This window comes from Pleurodeles waltl, chromosome 6 (assembly GCF_031143425.1).
Source record: "Pleurodeles waltl isolate 20211129_DDA chromosome 6, aPleWal1.hap1.20221129, whole genome shotgun sequence".
Taxonomy (NCBI): domain Eukaryota; kingdom Metazoa; phylum Chordata; class Amphibia; order Caudata; family Salamandridae; genus Pleurodeles; species Pleurodeles waltl.
In genome coordinates, this window is record NC_090445.1 from 883,781,855 (window position 1) to 883,796,086 (window position 14,232).

Sequence of the window (14,232 nt, forward strand, 5' to 3'; positions counted from 1 at the left end):
TATTTGGCCTGGTTAAGAATGGCAATTGGCACTCTCGAACCAGAAAAAGCACTCTCAAACCGTAGGAAAGCTCCCTCAGAACCTAGGTTTTCGGAACGTTTGAGAGCCTAGAAACAACTTTGCTGAAGGAAGGAGTGAATATGAAGACCTAATTATGATCCTCTTAAAGGAGAGCTTTAGAGGCAATCCATCACAGATTATGAAAAGATGATACTAGAGGAAAAAACGAAATACTTCTAAACTAGGATACTACAGTCTACGAATTCTGCAAAAGAGCTTTTTAATATGGTGAAAATTTTAGCTAAGCTGCCTGTACCTAAAAGTAGTAACTGTAGTCAAGAGTTTTGTAATATACTAGCTAATTCTTTTTTGAGGCAAAAGTAAAAGTTTACAATTCTTTTAGAACTACTATTCAAACCCCTGCTTTTGCCTCGTCAGTCAAGGGACAAGTGCTGTTTTTGATAAATTCTCCCCCCTTAATATTGAGCAGGTCTGCAACCTAATCAAAGTTACCAAATCCGGTTCCCATGCAGACCCGTGGCCTCCGAGAATTGTCCATCTCCTTCTGGAAATATTAAGTTCTCAACTGGTTAAGATTTTTTTTAGGATATTCAACTTCTAACAAAAAAAAGGTCCTGTTCCACAAGAACCCATTAGATATAGGCCTATCTCTAGGCTACCTCTTCCTGACAAACTATTGGAAAAAGTTCTGAACAGGGAACTCATGTTGTCTGCTGGACTCCACCCAATATGGGTTTAGGAATGCTCACAGTACCGAGACAGCTTTGATAGCTGCCTTGGAAGACAGAGGTTAATCCTAGATGGTGGAGACAAGGCAGCACCAATTTTGTTAGATCTTTCGGCAGCCTTGAATTCAGTCTATCATACCATTCTGACTGTTCGTCTTGCAGGATTAGAAATAAGTGGCTCTGCACTCAGTCTGATCAAATATTTTCTGTCGGACAGTGTGCAATTTGTGGAGTTAGGTGGCTTCACCTCAATCAGGTCTGCCTACAATGTGGGGAGCCTCGGGGCTCTTCACTGAGCCCTACTCTTTTTAAATCTTTATGTGACCCCCACTGGCTAGGCTCATTAAATCATTTGGATTTTGAGTGGTGTTGTACGCTGACAACACCCAAATAGTGGTATCAATGTCTAGCAACCCAGATGAGACAGTCTCTAGATTCAACTCTAATATGACTCAAATTTGCAGTTGAATGAAGCTAAATTGCCTAAAACTAATTGCTGGGAAAACAGAGCTCTTTATCCTGGGCAGAGACACTTCATTTTGGTTACCAAATTGGTGGCACCTGAAAATGGGGGAGATCTTCCCCCGTGTCTGGAAAGTGGAGAATTTGGGGATTATGGAGATCAGGTTAATGCCCTTGTGTTGCCAGTATTCTCCACTTTAAGAATAATTAGAAAAACTTGAACTTTGATACTCCCAGCCCTTCCGAAAACGGTAGTCACTACTCGTCTTGTCCAAACTGGACTACGGGAATGTCACATTTATGGGCATTCAGGATAAATTTCAGAAAGGTCCACTGAATCCCAACTCTGCAGCCTTGTAACTCCTAACAGTGATCAGTAAAATCACATACATTTATGGATGCCCACCTACCTTGGAAGCACTATGCGTAATAGCATATATCAAGGAATAAAGTGTCAAAAGCAATACCTAACAAAATGTCCAAGATGAGAAGGCCCGCCCCTAACAGCAATGATGTGTACATGTTAAGGAGTTAGTGGTTAACTGACAGTCAATAGATCATCAAAAGACAGTCTATTTAACAACTGAAATCCCTACCTTCTGCTGGATTCATGGCTGCATCATGGAGCAGAGTTGCCACACACCCAGCTGCACCTACAAAAAGAAAAACAGTCATGTGAGGAAAAGAAAGTTTGCTTTGACAGCGATCCTTGGGAAATGGCACACATCCATATTTCCAACCTATGATGTACCTAGAAAACATTTGATCATTAGAATACACCTTCATCAAGGAACACATGAATTACATGTGCGTTATTTACAACCAGCTTCCAGATTAAATAACTAATATTCACAGGGATGTGGAATTCCCATCACCCAGGACATATTGTTTGGGGTCAAAGGCAACAAAGTTTACATGTTTGTTTTGTCCTTGGGACAAGTAGGCCCAACCCCTGCAGCACAAACCATTTGGCTGCCAGTTTACAGAGAAGAAAACTGTCGCACTGGAGGTAATCTGTGTCCATGTTAATGCTGTTCGAACTAGTATTTATGGTTCATTAATGAAAAGCCTTCATTATTAGGGTAAGCGCTGTAAATAAACGTTTTAAGGTCACACTGTACTACGGACAGTGGTTTCAGAAAAAAAAAAAAAAAAAGAAAAAAAAATGTACAAAAATTGTGTACAAAAATGTTTGAGAAGTTTACAAATACAAGGCCAAGTATAATGCTCCTAGAATGATCTCTGCTCAGATGCAAATGTTAGCAGAAGCTTGTAAGCAAGTGAGATGATTCTTTGCTTTCAGAATGTCCCAAAAAAAATGAAAGTAGAAGAAAAACGTTTTGCTACTGTGAAATTTTAGGTACTATTTCTTTGAAGCCTCATGCCTTTTAGGTATTACGCTACTTAGTCAAGCGTGGTTAATATGCGTTGGTTGATTTTTGAATATTTGGATGTCCCTCGTTTTAAAACCAATGTTTAACTTATTAACAGAATTGTCATGTTGTCCCCACCATGGTGACTTGAAGGAAAGTATATGATGTAGATCTGGCTGCACTTACAGAAGCCTAAGGTAATTTGCAGCAACAGTCGGGGCTCGTGGGAGGATTGTGTGCGCGCATGGGGGGATTAAGGTGAGGTGGCGGGGGAAATGGCAAAAAGATGATTTAAAAAAAAAAAAAAAAAAAAAAACACCTTACCTTCCTCCTCTCACCGCCCCTCTCCGATGTGCTGTCCTCACGGCAGGCAAAGGCTCCCAGCCTGCCCTACAGCCAATTCCAACGCTGACTTCATGCTGCTGGCATGAAAGCAGCGTTAGGATTGGACGGAGCACCCTGGCTTTGCGCTCCAAGGCAGAGTGGAAGCCTCTGCCTGGTCTCTCCAACCCGGAAACACCGTGCCAGGTTGGAGTCACCTGAGTGAGCATGTGCATTTATCCATCCCGAGATGGCCGGGCAAACATACATGCCCACTAAAAGGCATGAATGCTGCTAGACGCAAACAAATTCAAAGGGATTCCATGATAAGAATAAAAAATGCTGGAGACCTTCAACGCTTTCAACTTGGAGGCAAACATACAGTTAATTGGGATTGTGTCAGAAAAGGAACAGAGGGTTTTCACTATTAGTAACAATGTACTGTGTGCGGCTACTCTACAGCACAATAATGGGGCTGGCCAAATCAGAACTGCAATCTTCATACACACCACCTTGGTGCATGCTGATCTAAAAAAAAAAAGTCATGAATGAAACACTATTTAAACTCCAATCTAGTAAGGCCCTTTGGCAAACAGCTATTTAAACCAATACATATTTGATATATAAATGATTCAGTGATCACAAAGACGCCAATGATTCCGCACATCAAGGTGCAACCCTAATCTACACAAACATGAAAAACTAAGAATCAGCTTTTCCATAACACGATGAAGACAATTACCAGAAATAATGTTTTTATTTTTACTCTATGGGAAGATCCTACTAAGCAATTCATTCTTCATCATAAAAAAACACTATATTTGAGGTTTAAAATGCTCCTTGTATACCCACCAACAACAGGAAAGTGGGCAAGTAAGCCTCAGTGGATTTTCTGTGGCATTTCAAACCTCACTTGAGAGTAAAATAAGCAAGCCATTGTGCTTTATTCAGCTAGGGTTGTTCTAGAAACAAAGGCTTAAATTGTCAAAGCAGCAAACCTATAAAGCCTTTTGGTCTCATGGTGCAGGCCTTACTCACCTGTGGCACTGATCCTCCATTACCACATTTTCTAACACTTTAGGAGACAAACCCGGAAATCCTTTAAATCAAACTAAAAGGAAAACTTTGCTGTTAGCAAGGCAAGGTGTACATCCCATTAGTACGGCCTGCATGTATTTTGTTCTTTAAAAGCTGCACGACTTGCCTCACTGTCGGTCTGCCTATGCCATCCAAGTCAGAAGATGTGGCAACACGTTTGTCTCCAGGCTTAAACACTGCCATCTAGGAAACACTGTTCATATTTTTCTTAATGTTTAAAGTTACAGACAAACTTTATTGCTAAATGGACATGTCAGCTACCAGCTCATTTCAAATCGTCATAAAACAGACTACCAGGCAGTAAAGAATGTTGGTTACAGACAATGACTTGAAATCTATACTCTCACACTGGCAAGTCAAATGTGGAGATTGCAACAGAGAAGTAGAATTTAGTTAACGAGATTTGGTGCTGAAAAAAGAAGCCTCTCATTTCTCTGTGGTGGGATAAGCAGGCTGGACGCACCAGCACCATGATGTATGCTTCAGAGGCAAGCCTCTCAGAAGTAGCAGTCCCAGTGCAGCAAAACTATTGTGAGAGCAGCTCAAACTCAATTGAGGTAGGATTAATGAAATAACGGTAGAGTTTAGAAGTGTGCAAGCAGCGTTTAGGTGAACACAAACTAGCCTTTCTAAATGTAAGAAGTAACAGGATATGAGGGGCTCTTGCTTCGGCGAGTCACGGTGTCAGTCGAACCAATGAGTACGCATCCGAACTGTTGCAGAAAACGGCCCAAGCACTTATGCAGTCAGGCAAACAGGCAGAGTAATCAAAGAGCAAAATGTATCACACTATGAAAGTAAGGCCTCACACAGGGTCAATAATCAAGGGAGCAGTAACAACTATGGGCGTGGAGCTAACATATGACAGAGAATCGGACTGTCAAACCTTTGAAAATTCTACATAATATTTGCAAGTGGAAAAAAGTAGAATTCTGGGGATCTAAAGAATCCCAAGACGTTGAGTAGTCAAACAAGCTGCTTGTCCAAGAGCGACCATACACCCCATGCAAACATTTTGTTGTGAGGGAAAAGAAAAAAAAAAAAAAAAAAAAAAAAACACAGAACGAGAAGCAGTCTATATGAAGTGAAAAAGACTGACTCATTAAACAAGACTATTTATACTTCATGTACTGAGCATATTGAGGTACCGAAAAAAGACTTTTGTAGGCTGGAGAACTCAGAGGGTAGTCCTTTTAATTCTGTGCTGCAGTTAATAACAGCTACAATGTTTTGAAATTCATTGTTATAAATAAATAAATAAAATAAATAAAATAGATGTTTTACTCCAATACATTAACACTCTAGCCTAAGGGCGATATCCAGTGGATGTCCCATACTGAGCAGCTTGTAAGCGATTATCAAAGAAAACTGTTTACATATCTGTAAAAAAAATAAAAGAACAAACTGGTTGGCTGCTCTGGGGAAACGAAGTTTCTTCAACTAGTAAACGAGGAGGATAGCACAGTGAAAAGGCTGTGATCAAATGCAACTCGAAGAAAAAGATGGACACGTTGTAAAGCATTCATATTGTAATGCAATGAAGAAAACTGACAGAAAATGAACCTGTGAGTAGGCGGATTGCCATCAAGCAGATTATATTCGTTCTTGAGGCACAGAGCATGCTCAATGAAAATCCCAGAATCCCTACTGTACATCCCCAAAGGAGGAAGAGATGCAAATACCAAAGCAAACAATGACAAAATACTGAAATGCCTATTGCTTCGTTTTGATCTACATACCATGAAACCGTCTGCAGCACAACTAAGTTTTATAAAAGAAAAGCTTAACCGGGATGATCAATTAACTTTCCACAGGACTCCTAAAAAAAGGGTAGTCATATAAGCAGAACACTGTCCATTTGCTCCATCATGAGTTAGTGTGCTATAAGCAGCTCTCCTCTGACCAAGGCTGTATGCTGATAAGCCGGATTTATCGATATGGAGCACAGAAGTTTTCGTTCTCAATCACTTAGACTTCTTACAATTCATGCAGATGACAAACACTTTGAGAGAGACAAATTATCCAGACCGAATAGGACCTTTTTTTTTTTTTTTTAACAGCCATATAAAATGAGCAAGCACACAGATTAGCAGCAGGGGGATACAGAGAGCATTCTCCAAGTAATAAGAGTCCAAATGTTGGACAGTATTCCACACACCGTACACGATAGACGAGGTTTTAATCAACATAGCCCAGCCTTTAGCTTTCTATTGCTCCATCGGAAGAAACTGTTATTCTGAGACACTGTCCTCTTTCAAAATTGTATACACCATTTAAAAGCACCTCCCTGCTCTTGTCAACTAATGACAATGGATACTTGGCTTTTATTCCTACTTTTTTGCTTAATTGCAGGGTTTTTTGTAGGACATCAAGCATTTCTTTTTGCTGGTGCCATGTAAAAATGTCATCTTTAGACATAAAGAAGTGAAAAATTATCTAAGGTTTCATCATCTTTGAGCTAGAACTGGTGAGAGTAATAACTGAGAGCAGACTAATAGTAAACAAGTGGGTTGTTCCAGAACGCTGTGGAATCAGTAAGGTTGACAAGGGTTTTCTGCTCACAACCATTTCAGACTTCTTGCTTCGATGGTAAACCCTTGGGGCGGAGATGAAAAGAAAAACAGCGACACTATCTTTTACATGACCTATTCAGTTTTGTTCTGAAGCTTCGAGATACTAGTCATTCATCCCTGCAAACGACAGTACCTATATTACTACGATTTATTATTTTGCATTCCTCCACCTTTACCCTCTCTACTGTCCTATCTCGATCACCCTTTCCATGGTTCCAAGCTTTCTGCTCATCCCCATGATTTCAGACAAGTTTCCAAAATGTAAACTTCTGTAGTTTCACTGAATGCCTAGATCATTCAAGTGCAAGCAAAATAAAAGGGACTTAAACTGGATTGTTTAAACTACTTTCGAAAAATACATAGAATTAATCTATTGATAAGACAAACAATGTAACAAACTTGTGAGCCTTTGTTATTTTCTTATGGTGAAAAAATATAGTTGGTTCTCGATAATGTATTAAGAAAAAAAATGCAATTTAATAAAAAATACGCATAAGTAATGCAATCGCACTGTTGTTCATGGGGTGTTCACTGAGTGGCTGTCTACCTCTCCAAAACCATCAGGATCTGTTCACATTACAATTCAGCACATTGGTCATTTACATATTCTTGTAGATACTGAGTGAATTGTGGTAACAAGCCTACTTGTCCTTAGATTCCAAGCCAAAAGTTCCTTTCTCTTCTCTCAGCCAACTGAAAAGTCAGCCTGCCCAAATGATGCAAGGAAAGTAGATATGGCACGATTTGGAGACGTTGCCATCTGTGTAAGAAGATATCTCAAGGTTTAGTTTGTGACACATTAACATTTTCACAAAACGTAATACTTTAATTTTGGTGGAGATAATAATTCCACTAAAGTCAACACCAAAATGACTATGGTCCCTGCAAATGGCAACTTTTGTATGTCTAAGGACAAGTGGAATTTGAAAACCTGTCAATAATTACAAGGGTAACTAGTATCTGATGTGGGAAAAGAGGGACCATAAACAATTTGTAATTGTGCGGAAAAGGGACCTTAACAGAAGGTATTCTTTTGAAGGCATTCAAACAGAATAGGTTTATTCAGGTTAGTTAGCAAGAGAGCAGCAAGCACTACTTTGGGGAGGCAAGAGTACTATCACGCTGTTCTTTGAAGGACAAGGTGAGATAATGCTCAGGTGAAGCAGCAAGAAACTGCACAGTGGTAACTGACAGGAATCATCAATACCGTTGGCAATATGGCTATTGCCCCCAGGGCGGATTACATCACTCAGTGTCTTTTTTAGCTTTTCATAGCATGCAAAGTATAGGGCATGGGCTGGGCCAGCGCCTGTGGCGGTAACATTCATTCCACGCATAGGTCTCCAAAATCCCTCGGTTCGGATGATCCGCATTAGTGCATCCATCACATTCCGATAACGAGCAGCAGGTTCTGGTTGAAGGCGTTGCATACGGGTCTAAAATCAAAAAAAAAAAGTGGTTAAAGACCTACAGAAAGTACTAATCACATTTAAAGAACAAAATGGCGGAGATCAACACTCACAAAAATTAAATAGTAAAAACGAAATTATTTTCCCCGTAATTTTACATTTTTGATACCATGAGTTCAGAGCAAAATGCCAATGTTGTGACCCATTAGTCGACACATAAACTAATGAAGAAGCATCCTTCGATCTAAAGAGAAACAATCATTGACCAGATAAGGTAGAAATAAGTAGATCAGGAAAAACCGAAATGAGTAATTATCAAAGGTCACTGGGTAATCATCAAATAAAAATTAAATATTTAAAATCACTGAAAATTTGCTAAAATGCATAGTAGATACTGAACTAGGTGGCAGTGATGGCAATTACTTGTTACTTAAAGATTATGAGCACAACTAGCATACAATTCCAAAGAGCTTGTGCTCATAACAGTTTTAAAGCAAACGCGTGACAGCACTACCGGAGTACATTAAGGTTTGGGCAATGAGCATTCTATAAAGAACTCTTCTAGGAACTAAGTTACATAATAAACAAGAACCGCCATTTCCAGATGGAAAAAGAACAGAAAGGTAAGCATAGCATAAGTGCTCCGAGACTGTCAACAAGGGTAGTTTAAATGACAGGGGAGCAGGGAAATCCAGTAACCGGGAACAACAGCACACAAATCTGTACAACAGAATAAGGGACTGTGAAAGTAACAGATTCTCAAAGTGTTCCAGAAATAAACGGCATGTGTTGGGATGAGAATATACCTCAGCCCCACCCTCATCAGCATCTACATGACCCTCCTGGCCAACACTGTCAGATCCCACAGACTCAACATCATATCCTATGGAGATGACACCCAGCGCATCCTCTCCCTCTCCGCAGAACCAACTTCCTCAGGTGCATGACAAGAGTTGCGACATGGATGAAAGAAAATGGTCTGAAGCTGACCTATAACAAAACTGAAGAATCAATCCTCAGCAACGATGCCACAGCCTGGAACAACTCCTGATGGCCTAAGGATCTAGGGCCATTACCCACTCCTGTGGAACACACCAGAAACCTTTGCATCATCCTGGACAGCAAGCGGACCATAAAATCCCACATTAACGCAGTTTCCAGCACCTGCTTCTTTACTCTCTGCATGCTACAATGAATCTTGAAGTGGCTCTCCCAGGACAAAGGTCCTCATCACCTGCCGCACTCTAGGCTGGATCTTCACCAACCTACTACATATACAATACAGAAGGTCATAGCAAAACCCATCTTCAACCTCCCCCATCGAACACCCATCACCCCACCTCAGACTTCACTGGCTCCCCATACAGAAGAGATGCCCATTCAAACTACTTATCCAGGCATACAAGGCTCTACACATCCAGACACCCGCCTACACCAACCAACGCCTCAGCTTCCAACACCCCTCAAGATATCTACGCATTCTTCTCCCTCACCCATACACCACCGCAGTGGAAGTGGACGAAATTCCTTCTCCCACCTGGCGGCCAAGGTATGGAGCAGCCTCCTCCTGCAGCTACAGACCTCCTCCCCTCTACTGGAATTCCGAAGGGCACTGAAGACCTGGCTATTTGACTGAGCCCTCGAGTACCAACGCCTGGCACTCAATGAACAACTGCAGCAAATGTTCAAATCAATTAAGTGCTCCTATGCATTCGTTCTCGAAGTAGTAGTCCGATTCAGAACCTCCCTCCAGTCACTGACCACTTCTGCTCCTTAAAATAGATGAGACCAGCTGTTTGTGCCCTATGACACTGCCATGCTATAGGTCACTCGGCAGCGGGCACAGCAAAAGTTTTAAACCCAACATTCAGGTGAGGATTCCACAACACCGGTTTTGAAGGTAAGATTTTTGGCAGCACAGCTGTAAAATATAGAGATCTATATGGTATATTAACCATGAAAATGGTAAATAGCTAAGGGGGCAAGATTTGGAGGAGACAGTCATACTGCTACCAAGTGGATGAAGACAATACGGGTTTAATTCCTTTGCTACAATCAGTCTAAATTACATAACTGCAGCAAACAAAATTTCAAAGATATCTCAGCAGGATATATACAAAGCAGTTTATGGCTGAAGGAGGCTCGTGTTTTTTTTTTTTAACAATCTGGCTGTTACCAAAAAGTATATGGCAATTGGGTGGGTCTCCTGAGTGAGAAGCAGTGAGACAGCTAAAGAGTGAACCAAAGTGTTCAACTGCAACCGAGAACCTTAAATGTGGTGATAAAAAAAATAATAAAGCACCGGGAAAGCCAATAGGTCTGGCCTTAATGTTTAACGTATGCAAACTGCATCTGTACACGCCAGTGTTTAAAAGCATTAGCACATTAAAGCCAGATGTATTGCTTTTACCAATGTTTCTTCACATGCTGGATAAAGGTACCTATGCCATACATTACCATTTCAGTACAGAGACCTGATCATCTGCCAACATAAAACCACCACAGTCGAACATCCATAGTGCTTTCCATGGATACAGATAACATACTGCTAAAGCCTCATAATCAGCCATACTGCACAGTCATCCTGCATCAGCTCAATCTCACTGTAGCAAGCACAGTCAACTACACTGAGCTTACCCTAACTCCTTGCCCTCTCCCACTACTTATCTCCAAGCAAGGTGTATTGTTGGGTTGGCATATACCCAGTGCCCTAAATACCTGCTGTTGATTGTGGTGATGAAACTCATCACCCACATCAATGGTCCTGGGAAGTCTGGTTTACAACAAGTCTTTTTCTCTTTCTCACACACTGGGAACACTAAAATACAGAGGCATTTCTCCCCAGAATCCTCAAAGTAATTGCGGCTGACATACAGGAACGATGGGTCAAATTACACTGAAAGCAGCTCACCTTACCATTAACAAAGGCCTCACAGTGCCTGGTCCTAGTTACTTCAGTATATGCTCAACACTGGTTGTAGAAGACTATGCTAATCAGTCTCTGGGCTGTGCTTTGTGTAAACTTAGGAGTTTGTGTATGTGTTACCATGTCCAAATGAAAAACTTTGCTGTGATCTGGCTTTTTAATCCTCTTTTATACAGGAAATCGACTTATATAGTAGAACAGCACCATCCACGGTAACATTTGCTAAAAATCATACTTAACACATACTGTAATCAGGGGCCTAGAACATGGTGCCAGGTAGCTTTTTAGCAGATGACACCCTCACCAGAATCTTTTTTAGCTTTTGTAAAGAGGCACACACATTCGGGTGCCACTTGGCTAATTAATATTTGTATAACGTGCAGAAACATATTTTAGATATTATACAGGGATCCCATGTAACTAGTTGGGATGAATATGCTGATTTCTAATTGGTCAAATCTGGATGTGATACATGGAAGAGATGATTTTGGTTCCTAGATTTGATGTAGTACAACCTCTTGCATTCATGATCAATCACATTGCATACCAAGAGGTATTAGTGGTGTGTAGATGGCATCAGAATTGCCCTATAGGCAGGCCACTGGAATTATGCGGTAGAAGAGGACCAAATTATGCCAAAGGTTTGACTAAATTATGCAACAAGAAAAGGCAAATTATGCTTTATTAATGAGACATTTTGTGATATTATTTCATTATTTTGTCATTTGTACACTTAACACTGTCTGGGCACAGGCTGCACTGCGTAGGTACCGGTTTAGCACCCAACTGTAGCAATAAGCAACAGAAAGGTGACCGGTAACTTTAGAAAGGGTCTTGCACTGCATAGCAACAGGTGTTGATGCGCGTTTAGTAACTGTTTGAGCTAGAAACAAAATTATATTTTTGTTGAAATCCGCATATTATGCAGACGAATATGGATTACGTGGCAAATGCAGCAAATCGTACAACTGCATAGTTCTAGTAGCTCTGCCTATAGTATAGGCAGGCGATTTCCTGATTCAAGTCAAATCAATCTTGAAGAGTCTGGCTGACTGACATACATTCACACTATCCCCATAATGGAATCAGTATTTTTGGTCAATGTTTTGCACACTCTTTTTCGAAGTTCATTAAAGTTACATAAACCAGAGTGTAAATGTGAATAACATTTTCTTATTGGCAGATTTGGAGGCAAAAATAGACAAATGGTTATTACTGCATGTCTAAATACATAACAGCAGTCTTGGTAAAAACAATTATGCTCCAAAAATTGTTCTATTTGATTTCGGGGATTACAACAGTGCTTCATTAATTACTTTTCTGAGGCCATTACAGAGTAGTTATAGTCAGAGTTAACCATACAAAAAGAAGTGAAGGACAGGCAATAGTGTGATCACTTAAAAAAAAAAAAAAAAAACTTCCTCTACAGTTTTACATCTGTCTACACGCACTCTATTCTTCTCTTTACATAAACGATAATCAGCTTCTTTAAACTATGCAAATGACTATTACTAAATGGTGAGTTATTGAAGTAGTCGATAGTGTACAACTAGATGGCCAAGACAAGACGCCTTAGTTCAGCTACAGCATACTGAATCAAGCCCAACAAACGCTAACAATTCAGCAAAGGTACTCTCGTGTAACGCTGAAGGAAATTACGAGGGTTTGCTCAGGTAAAAGTGCAGCAGATGTTTTTATGAGAATATACGTAATCCTATCTTTAAAACCTGTACTCCCTCACATTAAACGCATTATGATGCATTCTTCGACCTTTTAAAGCCACAACACACTATTTGGCAACGGCTAAACAATAAATTGGCGTTGTAGTAAATATTGCCTATTCCTACGAGATTCCCATTTTAGCAGCGCTCCAAAGATTTCAAAAAGCAAGAAGCGGTGAAGGCAGCTGCTGTGTTCACTCGACGGTATTTCAGACCAATTTGGCACGGGTAGTATTTCCCTACCAGTCTCTCTCAGCTGTACAAAGCTGCTATAAATCTTTCAAATCGCCCCAGATTAAGAGAAAGGCTTGAATTACATTGTCTCAATGTTTTTGCTTACTCTGCTCTTGCCAAGATGTTTTAAAGTGATAGATACACTGAAATCCTATAACCACAAACAAATTGCTTAACACCATAATTACAATGTGCTTCACGAATAGATTCTGCAAGTTTTAAAAGAATTCGCCTAGCTAGGCTGTGATGCCAGGAGAGTTTCTAATATCATCCTTAACAGGAAATGTATACTTAAGAGCATCGCATTTTTCTTAACACGACACTCAAGAATAAATAAATTATCTCGATAAATAGAATGCAAATACCGCAGATGGGGCGTAAACTGGGTCTAGTTAATGAATGCATACCTCGCTGAAACGTCAGTGGCGGAATGGATACCTTAAGAGGGAGAAGGGAAGGAAAAACTTTCTGACATACACATTCTATTGCCTATACAATGGAGATTTGGGGCTCTTACTTAAGCACTCAATCAAATCTGCACAAGCTCAACGTATTTTTATGTTTTTTTCGTATACAGCACTGAAGTGATAAAAAGGCAAATTAACCACTCCTAGTTTTGGAGGAGAACTGGGTCTATCCAGGATAAAACACGATCAAGGGGCAAAACCAGTATTAACACTCTGGGTTCCTACTTGTCAATGTGCCACTCGACAGCATTACAGGGTAATGAGGATACATACAAATTATCGACTGCTCCATGAAACTACAGCTTAAGTAAGAACTAATGACAATAAAAAAAATAACAAAAAACAAGCAATGCAAAGCCAACGGGTTTTGGGTTTTAAGTATAAGCAGCAGTCAAGTGATGCACTGGACTACTTTGCTCTATTTTCGAGTACATTTTCTCAAAGGAAATAAAATAGGGATTCATTGGAGCAGAGAACTTCACCCAAGAAACTTCACAAAGGGTTCATCCTGCACTATCAATATGCCTTGTTGCCTCAATATGACTACTGTTGCTACACAAACTGAAGAGGGGAATTATGAAAAATACATTTTTTCGTGTATATGAACCTACAGGTCAAGTATGGGACATATAAAATATCCCTTATTAAAATATATTTGTAGCCAGATTGTACGTATTCCCATCAGCAGTGCATTACTTTAACTATCTAAAGTAATTACACGCCCAAATTTCCTAAAGTAAAGAGTAAAATACTTGACACTTCAAAATGTTCCTGGAGCTCTGTCAGTACCTGTTGTTCCCCAAAGTGTATTTGCAAGCAGTGAAAGGGCATGTTTAGGATATGTTATTGTCAGTATTTTAATGGACTTCTGTGTTTAGCAATGAAAGAAATGCCCCATG

At 40.1% G+C, this 14,232-nt stretch overlaps 1 protein-coding gene across 2 annotated transcripts in view; it reads right to left on the minus strand.

Annotated features, from left to right (window-relative positions):
- The window catches only part of SLC25A28 (solute carrier family 25 member 28), a 46,155-nt gene that overhangs the window by 16,359 nt on the left and 15,564 nt on the right, over positions 1-14,232 (minus strand). The window contains exons 2-3 of one of the 2 annotated variants that reach the window (XM_069239669.1): positions 7,784-8,012; positions 1,808-1,864 (exon numbers count right to left, since the gene is read on the minus strand). In XM_069239669.1, coding sequence (XP_069095770.1) covers positions 1,808-1,864; positions 7,784-8,012 — 286 coding nt within the window. Of the gene's footprint in view, positions 1-1,807; positions 1,865-7,783; positions 8,013-14,232 lie in introns of those variants that run through there. The other variant, XM_069239670.1, reaches the window with a different exon arrangement.